We start from the raw sequence: 12,500 nt of genomic DNA on the forward strand, positions 1-12,500 counted from the left end.
ACCAACATCTCCCCAGTGCCTCTACCTATCAGCCTTTTAAAGAAGACCAGTTTTTAAGACTCATTAGTCTCCATGATAATGCAAAATATGCTCAGATGGTCATCACATGTTGTGAATGGGAGAAGGGAAGTTATACTGGTTTGTAATTAACCTAAAACATTTTCTGTATAGTACTTTTAGCTATCATTAGATTTCATTTAGTTTATATCACAGGTATACACATAAAGCATTCATAGGTATATAAAGAAAGTGTTTATTAATTCAGGCTATATATAATGTGAGGACTCTTTTAGGATAATAAGTTATATTGGTGTCCTAATTTTGCATTCAATTGAATATATTATAATTTTAGTCTTTGTTTTCTTTCTAAAACATGATCTTTTATCACGTCACAGAGTCAGACACAACTGAGAGACTTCACTTTCACTTTTCACTTTCATGCACTGGAGAAGGAAATGGCAACCCACCCCAGTGTTCTTACCTGGAGAATCCCAGGGATGGAGGAGCCTGGTGGGCTGCCATCTATGGGGTCGCACAGAGTCTGACACGACTGATGCGACTTAGCAGCAGCAGCAGCAAAGAGAAAGCATTTCCATTTATAGTTTTGGGGGATATCAATTTTCTGTCATCAGACTATTTTATTAATCTTAAAATTCTTTAATTCTGTTCTGTTGTGGTAAAAGAAAGCATTATAAGAATCTCAATGAACACAAATAAGATGCAATGAAAAATCACAATAAAAATGCCAATAACATAGGGTTAGTTTCCTAGATTTCGATTTAACCATTCAGTTTTGGAATTTGATAGTAGCATTTTGTGTTTTGCATATTAAGTTCTATAGGAGATTTTGTACCTTTTATTAATAGTATAAAAATTATTTTGATTTGAAGTGTGTTGGTCTGAAAGATATGAAATAAAAATCAAGTTACTGAGAATTAAAAAGTGAATATGCACTTACCTATTTATCTATCTGCTATTATACACAATTATCAAAGATTGCCAGAAGAAAAATTCATCATTTTTAGGGACTTCTAATTTTGATGGGTTGGATGAGTGATGATGCACATGGTTTGGAGGAAAGAGTCCTTTAAGAGAGAGTACAATGTTGCTTCTTAAACCATTAAATCTTAGTCAGACGTGGAGAAAATTGCCTAATAATTAAGAACTAACGCTTTAACATGGCAACCAGATGCACTGGACAGTTAATTAAATAGAACATTGCTTATTTGTAAAGAAACAACAAAAAAATCAAACTTTCCTGGGCACGTGAAATCTTTATAGTATCAGAAGTGGAAAACCTGAAAGACGTGACTCATTCTCTGTTTGGATGATGCAGAATTGCTTTAAGCAGTAAGCTTACTGTTTTCAGACAGCATTAGCAGCTTCACCACATACAACTGTCATCCTCCCTTAATACGCAGTGTTTATAACTGCAAAGGGGAGATGATAAACAGCATATGAGATCTGATATTTTCATGATGACTTAAACAGATACTGATGGACAGATCTGCTGTTTGATGTTTTCTTCACTAGCCCTGAAGATGCAGAGACATAGAGGAGGCTGTGATTATCTTTTGTAAGACAGGAAATGCAATCTTTAGGGATCTCTGGAAATAGAAAGGTCATGCAGTCTGGAACCTGTGAGTCTTTTCAATCTCTAAGTCATCAGGTATGACCTCATGAATTATGATGATGCTGTTAGATTGTAGAGTTATTGCTTTTCCTAGCTCATTTAGAATATGTTAATCAATGTAATTGTTTATTATTAAATTCTCTTTAGGATATTTGAACAAGTAATATTTATAGTAATAGATGCCAGATAAACAATATGAATTTTAAAAATGTGTGTGTGTTTAAGTTTGTGTTTATTTTAGCTTTTTATGGGGAAGTGGGAAGTAAAGAAAGAGATCCTTTGTAAGTGATTAAGGGCAAGGTTTTGGGCTCTACAGATTTTTTCCAGATTAAACCTGAATACAGTCAAATGGCAGCTTTTATTTTGAATGATAAAAATAGCATAAAATTTTCATATTGATAAGTATACACCATAGCTAGCTGCTTATATATAGTGACATATTAAATTTTTTTATCTGGGATTTCTTAAGCATAGAAATAGATGTTACTGCCACTGTACTGTGCAACCACACAGCAACCCAACTGTGATGAGTAGAATTATGTTTATCAGCATCTGAGCTATTTTCTTGAAATTATCTTTCAGTATCTAAGTTGTTTTAATAGGCATTACTTTTAATTATTTCTCAGATCTATTGACATAATGATGCTTTGGTTCTCTTAATGTAAAGATCTGCTAAGGCACTGCTTATAGATTAAAGCAGATAGTAAATCTGTTTTTTTCTTTGTTTTTTTACAAAGAAATCCGGTGACGTATAAGCTTTTTAAGATTTTTGACCCAGAGATATTCTACTTTTGCTTACTTTCATTTTCAAAATGAAAGACTTAGTTATATTAAACATATTAACTACAAAGGATAGAAAATCATCATATCAAAGAATTTGGATTTATATATCCATTTCATTCTGAAACTCTATTTATTTTAAACCATTTTTACCTATCATGTTATAATGCATTTAACTTTGGTTTTTTATACCATATCCTTAGGGTTACGTGCCTGGATAAGACGCCTTGCCTCTGTTTGACATTCAAGTTTTGAAGGAATTTTTTTTTTTTTGTATTACACATATTTCTGCCTCAATATTAGGGGACTTGGCAGATACTTAACAAGGCATCCCATATTAAATGAACAAAAACAGAGAAAATGTTGCAGCATTTTTCAGAAGATAGTTTTGTCTTCATGATTCCATAGCTTGATTAGGATTTAATGCCCCATCAAGGTAAAAATGTTGTAGTAAATATGAATATACTTATCAAAGACTAAAATGGAAATCTGAAACAGTGATTTGATTCAGTTAAGGGGTAAGTTTCTCCTTTCTAATTAAAAACACACTAAAAATTATACCTACTAATATTGACTATTATTTTTTATATGCTATTCAGACTACTTAGCCTGCTTAGATTCTTATTAGCAGGGAAGTTTGCCATATTCTTAAGCTTGATTAGTTTTGGAGTGATTTGAATATACCTTTAGTTGCTACAAAACCTGTTTAATCTGTTAGAATTTATTTCCAGTATTTGCATGTATTAGTCACTATGAGTACATTCTGTTTCTTGGCATTGCTTTGGGATTCCTCTAAGTATTGGTTTCACAACATTCTGCTAGATTTTTCACTGTGTTTGTGACCTTTCAAAAGAACCAAACCATAAAGATTTTAGTTACTTTCTTCAGTGACACTTAAGTGAGGATATCTCAATAATTCTGTAAGGTGAAAAAATTACAGTCTTAGTCTCATTTCTTTCACAAGGTGGAGAAAAGTGTCTTTCTGTTGCTATGTCAAAATATATAGCATTAAAAAGTAAATATTGGTTAGAATATCAGAGACATTTAATATAATGTCAATCTTTTTCCTGTATGGCAAGATGATTTTGACCTTTTGAATGGTGAAATTGATTGTAAATCTGCTTAGTAACAATTGGTCATCTTCTTTTTATAATGGTTGCCTTTATCAATACCATTTTATACATGCATTTCATTATACATTGTAAAGATTTCTAAAGGTAAGCTGTCTATAAACAACTATTTGGGTAATTGTTCAATTCAGTGAGCATTATGTGAAAGCTGATCATTTGCACAATGTTGTGTTTGGTGTTGAGAGGGATACAGAAAAGAAAGAGTTGTTTCCTGCTTCCAAGATTATGAGAAAATGTACATAATGAATTATGCTCACATTTTGAATTGACTTTTCAAAAGTCGTATGCTACTATCAGTTCTAATTTATTAATTGGTGAACCTTAGGTTGAGTTACATATAATTCTTTTTTTCTCATGTAAATCTCTTGATATTAGAGACATTAAAGATTGGATCAAACTATAAATCAAGTATTATATAATTTTGATAATTGCATTAACTTCTTTTATAATATATAAAATTATTTTTATTAGGGCATTATAAACTGTTAAACAAATTACATTGTATGTTTTATAAGCCATAGGTTTCAATTTGAGACAAAAGTGTTGGCAGCATGCAGAACAAGGGACCCCAACAATCATTTCAAAACAGGGATGTGACCAATTTTGTGTAATTCCAGTTTGGTGGTGGTTTAGTCACTAAGTTGTGTCCGACTCCTGCAACCCCATGTACTGTAGCCTGACTGGCTCCTCTGTCCATGGGGATTCTCTAGGCAAGAATACTGGAGTGGGTTGCCATGTCCTTCTCCAGGGGATCTTCCCAACCCAGGATTTGAATCCAGGTCTCCTGCATTGCAGGCAGATTCTTTACTGACTGTGCTACATAGGTTATTGTGGAAGGGGATTTTGATTTCATAGGGATTAAGTTTTGGAAGTAAGGAGTAGCAAGTTTTGGGCTGTTTGGTGCTAGGTAGGTCAGGGTCATTGGGGAGTCTTTTGAATCAATTGGGGAGGATAGGATTTACCTTAGGCTCTGAGGAAAGGGACTGGGAGGAACTAGTAGGGAGGTAGACCTTAACCATGTGGATGGTGGGCATCCATGCACACTCTCTTCTCTTTCATACCAGTGTGCTGGCTGAAAGCAGCATGCAGTGGGTTGTTGTTCAGTTGCTCAGTCGTGTCCGACTCTTTGCAACTCCATGGGCTGCAGCATGCCAGGCTTCCCTGTCCTTCACCATCTCCCGGAGCTTGCTCATGTCCAACGAGTCGGTGATGCCATCCAACCATCTCATCCTCTGTTGTCTCCTTCTCCTCCTGCCTTCAATCTTTCCCAGCATCAGGGTCTTTTCCAATGAGTCAGGTCTTCACATCAGGTGGCCAAAGTATTGGAGTTTCAGCTTCAGCATCAGTCCTTCCAATGAATATTCAGGACTGATATCCTTTAGGATGGACTGGTTGGATCTCCTTGCAGTCCAAGGGACTCTCAAGAGTCTTCTCCAACATCACAGTTCAAAAGTATCAGTTCTTCAGTGCTCAGTCTTCTTTATGGTCCAGATCTCACATCTACACATGACTATTGGAAAAACCATAGCTTTGACTATACGGACCTTTGTTGGCAAACTAACATCTCTGCTTTTAACTAAGCTGTCTAGGCTTGTTTTAGTTTTTCTTCCAAGGAGCAGGCATCTTTTAATTTCATGGCTACAGTCACCATCTGCAGTGATTTTGGGGCCCAAGAAAATAAAGTCACTCACTGATTCCATTGTTTCCCCATATATTTGCCATGAAGGGAGGTGGGTAGAGAAGATGCAAAAACCTTATTTCTCTGGAATCCCAGGCTGGTGCATGCTGCCCAGCAATGCTTGTTTTCTTGAATTAAAGCAATAGAAAATTATTTACAAGTTCTTTTGGTTTGTACAGTACGGTAGTTAAGCATCCAGACTGCCATGATCACTAGATTCTAATCTTAGCTACACCACTTACCAGCTGTATGATTGTGGGCAAGTTACTTAACCTTTCTGGGTTTTGGTTTCCTCAGTGTGATACAGACACAGTAATGGTGTCTGTGTCAAACCATTGTGAAGGTCAAATGAGTTAAGGCATGTAAAGCACCTTAAGAGTTCTGAAATATACTAAGCATACTACTGCCAATGTCACTTAGTGGCAGATATTATTATATACATTCTTAGAGCTAGGATGAGCTATTGGTAATGGTCATCGTGAGTTTAATTTTGACCTCTCACCCTCGTTCTTCTTATCAAGTAAGAAATTCAGCTAAAAACACTTCATAACAGAAGATTACCGAGTCTTTGGGAAAGAAAGCTTAACAGCAATATCAGGTCTTTTTTTTAAACTACTAGTTAGAGATTAAAATTAAGGAGTAAAAATCAAAGTTTAAATAAAATAATAGAGAAGTTATAGAGCTTAGGTTTAATGACCTGAGTTATTTTTTAAATCATAAAAAATATCCTTGATGAAGACTTCACTCAAATTTATACACAGCTTGTTTTAGCAATTTTATTTGTTAATGAAAATTTATATTCTATATGAAAGACTAAAATGAAATATATTATAAATACAATACTATATATGAATACAACAATTCAAGTTCCTGTTTGATAGAGTATAATATTTTGAATTACCGATGCTTGTTTAATGTAAAGACGTCAATGTGCTTAAAACTGTCAAGCTCCTAAGTACAAGTGTGTAATTTGATGCTTGGATGAAATCTAAATCTAAATCTTAAGTAATATTGTGTTACATTTTGTGATATTTTTGCATTTTAGTTCTCTTCTCTTGAGCAGTTTTCTCAATGTGCAGCTATTTCCCCGGAATTGGCACAAGGTCGATCAAATTTCAGCACAGTGCAGTTTGTTAAAGCAAACAAAAAGCCAAACATGCAAAACCCTGTAGTATCGCGGAGAGCACAGTATAGGGCAAGGATAGAAAGACCAGTGGGTCCTTGCCTTCAGGAAACCGTAGATAGAGAATTGTAAACACTAAATACAAATGACTGTAACAGAACGTGAAAAGTAGTGAGTGCCTTAGAGGTTCAAAAATGAGATGAAAGAGGCATAAATCATTCTGCTGTGTTCAGCTGGCAGAATATTTCAAGCTAAGTGAGGAGAGAGAAAGAAAAGCTCGATGGGGAGCTGGGGAAGTATGTCAAGGGGCATATGAGGTAGACCTTGAAGACTGGCCAAGATGGGAGAAAGGTCATTTTGGGTAGAGGAAATGACATGAGCACAAGTTGGGAGATAGGAAGCAAATAATATGTTTGAGTAGTATGGAATAGTTCATTTTGGTCTATAGCCCAGTGAGGTAACTCAGACTATCAAAGGAAAGATTTGTTGGGACCAGATAATGTAGAATCTTGAGTGTTAGATTATGAATTTCTAAACTGAGAACATTTCTGTGCTGAACTACTTATTTTTTGGGAGAAAATAAAATAAAAGATAAAAAAACAGCACCTATATTTTGCAGTCATATTCAGAACTCTAACCCTCCTGAGACTTTGAAAATGAAAATTAAATTCCTGAGTAGATTTAGTAGTTAGTAGACAAGGTAGGGGGTAGAAGCAAAATGAAGGATTTTAATCAAATTCTCTATCAGAGTTGCACGTGAGAGCATTTCTCAGTTTGTCCACAACCACTCAGGAGTCCTAGATTTCAGACCCTAAGAGACCTCCTGCTTGTCCCTGATGTAAACTCCATTTTATTGTTAAGTAATCAGCTTTAGCTTTGGCTTTACTTTAGACATTTCCTAGACCAAGGACAATCTACAAGGATCATTTTATTTTTATTTTTTTAGAAGGATCATTTTAATACAATGAATGTGCATGTCACTATGGTGAATATTTGGATAATAAAGACTTTGTCTTAGGAAAAATTGGAAGGAGAAATTGCTACTGATAATCATGGAAGTTACAGGGATAGTTAAGCTCTGCTCATTGCTAATATAGCAATGATAAAGTAAGTCTCATTGCTAATACCTTTAATATCACCTCTAAATTTTCTATTCCATACAGCAGAACTTATTCATTATTGTCTGAGGTTAGTAGAAAGGCTGGGTAACCTCCAAGAGCAGATTTCCCTCAGGTGTGACATCTGAGATGTGACTTTTGTTTTCAGGAAGATAGCATTTGTGCATGGGAATTGAAAAAATTGGAATTGAATACTCTCATTTAGTACATCATTCATATAAAGGATGTCAGAAGTAAACATGGAATTCCACAGTGTGAGTAAAAATGAAACCAGACACTTGTGCTCTTCTGGCTCTTTATTTAGAGCAATAGCAGACCCATGTAATTGAGAATACTTAGTTTCTTACTGTAGAATACTGCATTATTTGAAAAACTCATTCTTCTAGAAGTTCTTAGGAAGTTGTTCATATTATTCCTGTGACTTCAAGTTGCTTGGGAAATAGCTATACATATGGTAGTGGCCCAGCAAATTTTCAATACTTATTTTAGAACCATAGATCCATTTCTGGGAGAAACTTTGGAGAATACTGGGTTTTAGTTTTTTTTTAAAGTTTTAAACATTCAAACACTTTTTACTTTGCTTGCATGCTTAGTCATTCGGTTGTGTCCAACTCTGCGAACCCATGGACTACATAGCCTGCCAGGCTCCTCTGTCCATGGGATTTTCCAGGCAAGAATACTGGAGTGGTTTGTCATTTCTTCCTCCAGAGGATCTTCTTGACCCATGGATCAGACTCATGTCTCCTGTGTCTCCTGCATTGGCAGGTGGATTCTCTATCCCTGAACCGCCAGAAAGCCCTCTTTAAAAAACAGATAAAAGACATTTACTGAAATGATCCTTTCCTTATCCCAAGTCTTTTCAGTTTCAGTTTCATTTCAGTCACTCAGTTGTGTCCAACTCTGTGCAACCCCATGAACCACAGCACACCAGGCCTCCCTGTCCATCACCAACTCCTGGAGTCTACCCAAACCCATGTCCATTGAGTCGATGATGCCATCCAACCGTTTCATCCTCTGTTGTCCCTTTTTCCTCCTGCCCTCAATCTTCTCCAGCATCAGGGTCTTTTCAGATGAGTCAGCTCTTCGCATCAGGTGGCCAAAGTATTGGAGTTTCAGCTTCAACATCAATCCTTCCAATGAACACCCAGGACTGATCTCCTTTAGGATGGACTGGTTGGATCTCCCTGCAGTCCAAGGGACTCTCAAGAGTCTTCTCCAACACCACAGTTCAAAAGCATCAATTCTTTGGCACTCAGCTTTCTTTATAGTCCAACTCTCACATCCATACATAACTACTGGAAAAACCATAGCCTTGACTAGACAGACCTTTGTTGACAAAGTAATGTCTCTGCTTTTTAGTATGCCATCTAGGTTGGTCATAACTTTCCTTCCAAAGAACAAGCGTCTTTTAATTTCATGGCTGCAATCACCATCTGCAGTGATTTTGGAGCCCAGGGAAATAAAGTCAGCCACTGTTTCCACTATTTTCCCATCTATTTGCTGTGAAGTGATGGGACCAAATGCCATGATCTTAGTTTTCTGAATGTTGAGCTTTAAGCCAACTTTTTCACTCTCCTCTTTCACTTTCATCAAGAGGCTCTTTAGTTCTTCCTCAGTTTCTGCCATAAGGGTGGTGTCATCTGCATATCTGAGGTTATTGATATTTCTCCTGGCAATCTTGATTCCAGCTTGTTCTTCCTCCAGCCCAGCGTTTCTCATGATGTACTCTGCATATGAGTTAAATAGGCAGGATGACAATATACAGCCTTTTTATATATTTTATATATATGTTACAATATACAGCTAAGTCTTTTATAAAACTATAATACAGGAATATAAATAAGTTATAAATAATTAAAAAGACAATTGAATAATCTTTGATCAAATTTCTCTTTATAAAAGGCAACAGAGCTTGTAAAATATTGCAATGCAAAATATGCTGCATATAAATGTATATTATCTACTTCTAGCCATTCCTTTTTTTGGTCAAAATTTTATTCAAACTTATAATAATTTATTGAGTTTCTTGTGTAGTGTGGAGGGAGGCAGTATAGTGCAGTAGTTAAGAGCCAGAGTTATGGAGCTGGATTTGTTTAGATCCTATATCCTCCATTAACAGACGTAGTTTATTTTAGTAATGTTATCTAATCTCTCTCTTCCTTAGTACTGTCATCTATAAAATGAGGATACTAATGCGCTAATCTCTAGGCTTGTAATGAAAATCAATCAAATTAATGAATTCGTATAAGTAAATTACTTGAAACAGTGCCTAGCTTAACAAATTTTGCTTATTAAAATTAGTCCCCACTGAACTAGGTAAAGTTGAGGAGAAAGCTACAAAAGATAAACAAGATATAAAATAAATCCATGACTTGAAGGAGTTTGTGTGTGTGTGTGCTCAGATGTGTCCAGCTCTTTGCAACCTCATGGACCGTAGCCTGCCAGGCTGCTCTGTCCATGGAATTTTCCAGGCAAGAATACTGGAACGGGTTGCCATTTCCTCCTCCAGAATCTTCCTGACCCAGTGAGTGAACCCTTATCTCTTGCATCCTCTGCGCTGGCAGGCAGAGTCTTTACCACTAGATTCACCTGGGAAGGAATTTACATTTTCGTATGTGTGAAGTGTCATATATAATGTTATATATATACATGCATACATAAATACACATATTTAGTACATATGTATGTATAGTGTCTTAGTTGCTCAGTCGTGTCCGACCCTTTGCGACTCCATGAACTGTAGCCTGCCAGACTCCCCTGTCCATGGAATTCTCCAGGCAAGAATACTGGAGTGGGTTGCCATTCCCTTCTCCAGGGGATCTTCCCAATCTGGGGATTGAACCTGGGTCTTCTGCATTGCAGGCAGATGCTTTTGCCATCTGAACCACCCAATAACACCCATATATACATACATACACACATATTATATATAATAGCTTGTCTAAGATCAAAATTGCCTGCAAAAGATAAAATGATATGGGGTTCAAACCAGGGAGTCTAACTGAGCTCTTGCTCTTAACTACTGTGTTATATATATGACTTAGAGCTATATACATTCAAATTAGATTTTAAATAGCCATGTATAAGTTCATATATTGTAAATGCCAAATTGAGACGAGAGACATTAAGGTAAACTGAAAGTGCTGTGGAAAACTTCATGGAAAAAGGGTGACAAGTTTCATATGACCCACTCTTTGATCTCTTTTTTACTGCAAATAACATGTGTAAAGTCTTTAGCATAGCTTCTACCATAGGTACTCAATAAATTATAGTTGTTATTATTATCATAGTCTTTCTGATAATTTCTTCTAAATCTCCCCTAATTGGATAATGTGCTGTTTGAAATCCTTAATTCAATCTATTCTCATGACTTAAATTACCCACCAGTGATTCTTATTGTAATTATGAATCAAAATCAAATATCTAGCTTTTAAAAAATATTGATACTTCAGGCTTATTTCAGAAGTATTAAATAAACTCTATGGATTTATAACCCATGGTTTTATATTTGCAAGAAACTTTCCAAGTGAATCTGATGGGCAGCCAAAATTGAGAACTACTGTTTTACGTGGTGATGATTTGCAAATCTGTACCTTAAATCTGCACCTTAACTTCTGTCTAGTGTTCCAGACATAGCATCTCTGCTCATGTATCTTATCAATATCTCAAACTTGGTATGTCCTAAGCAAAACTTACTATTTTATCTTCAAAACCTCTTTGTTTTTCCTAGCATGATGACCTAATAATAATTCTCAACTTTTTAATCCCAACCATAGGTCTAATTACTCACCAAGTTATGTAGATTGTTTCTCCTAAGGAGTCCAAAATTTACCTTTTCTTTCCGTTTCCATTGTCTTGACCTCAGTGTAAACTCACATTCATTTCTCACCTGGACTATTGTAGTCATTTCTTAATTGGTATTTCTTTATCTTCCCGTTGCTTATCTCCAAAGCAGGCTACTCACCAATCAGCTGCCAGAGTATTATTTCTAAGATGGAAACCAGGAACAGATATTTCCCTACTTAAATTCATTCTAGGGCTCCCCATTACTTTCATAATTTTTGAAGTTCAGATAAGTGAGAACATGCAATGTTTATCTTCCCCTCTGTGACTTATTTCACTTAGCATAGTGCCCTCAAGCTTTATCCGTTTCACTGCAAATGGTAAGATTGCCTTCTTTCTCATGGCTAAATAATATTCTGTTGCATTTACTCCATTCATTCATTTACTGATATACACTTAGATTGTTCCCATATTTTGTATATTGTCAATGATGTGGCAGTGAACATGGGAGTGCAGATACCTCTTTGAGACAGTTATTTTATTTCCTTTGAATACATACCCAGAAGTGGTACTGCTAGATCATATGGTAGTTCTATTTTTAATTTTTTGAGGAATGAGGAAGTGACATTTAAACTTAGCCATTTTTAGTTAAACTCACTCTAAATTCTACTAGTTTGACAGAGACAGGCTCTTTCAAACCTTTTAAAATGCTGTTCTCTTTGCCTATAATGTCTTTAGCCCCTCATTTCACTTGTTTTACCTGGTTAACTATTTCTTATATCTCAAGATTTATTTATATTAAGCACTGTCTCCTTTTGAAACATTCCTTCATCTCTTCAGAGTGAATTAGATGTTTTTTACATGTGTTCTTATGGATTCTAGTATTTACATTAAATGAAGCCCAATACATGCTGTATTGAAGCCATTGATTTTCCTGTCGACTGTGAGCTGTTTCAAAGGGCAAATGTCTTTAACTTTTTCACACTAGCACTACTATTGTTTCTGGCACACCATAACTACTTAATAAATTTTTGTTGAATATCCAAATGGGTAATGAGTATGAAATGTTTGTGAAAACATATAGTCTAGGTCACTTTGGACACCATTAGGAATTTATATTCACTGAGGTGTGTAAGTCTTTCTCATTCTCTATTTCCTATCTGTTTCTTTGTATTGATCACTGAGGAAGGCTTTCTTATCTCTCCTTGCTGTTCTTTGGAACTCTGCATTCAAATGGATATGCCTTTTCTTTTCT

General features: G+C 35.6%; 1 protein-coding gene across 2 annotated transcripts in view; it reads left to right on the forward strand.

Moving 5' to 3' along the window:
* Positions 1-1,588: 1,588 nt before the first annotated feature.
* The window catches only part of SLC4A10 (solute carrier family 4 member 10), a 225,745-nt gene continuing 214,833 nt past the window's right edge, over positions 1,589-12,500 (forward strand). For both annotated transcript variants that reach the window (XM_065927869.1, XM_065927870.1), the window contains exon 1: positions 1,589-1,669. In XM_065927869.1, coding sequence (XP_065783941.1) covers positions 1,589-1,669 — 81 coding nt within the window. The remainder of the gene's footprint in view (positions 1,670-12,500) is intronic.

This window comes from Muntiacus reevesi, chromosome 3 (genome assembly GCF_963930625.1).
Source record: "Muntiacus reevesi chromosome 3, mMunRee1.1, whole genome shotgun sequence".
Classification (NCBI taxonomy): Eukaryota; Metazoa; Chordata; class Mammalia; order Artiodactyla; family Cervidae; genus Muntiacus; species Muntiacus reevesi.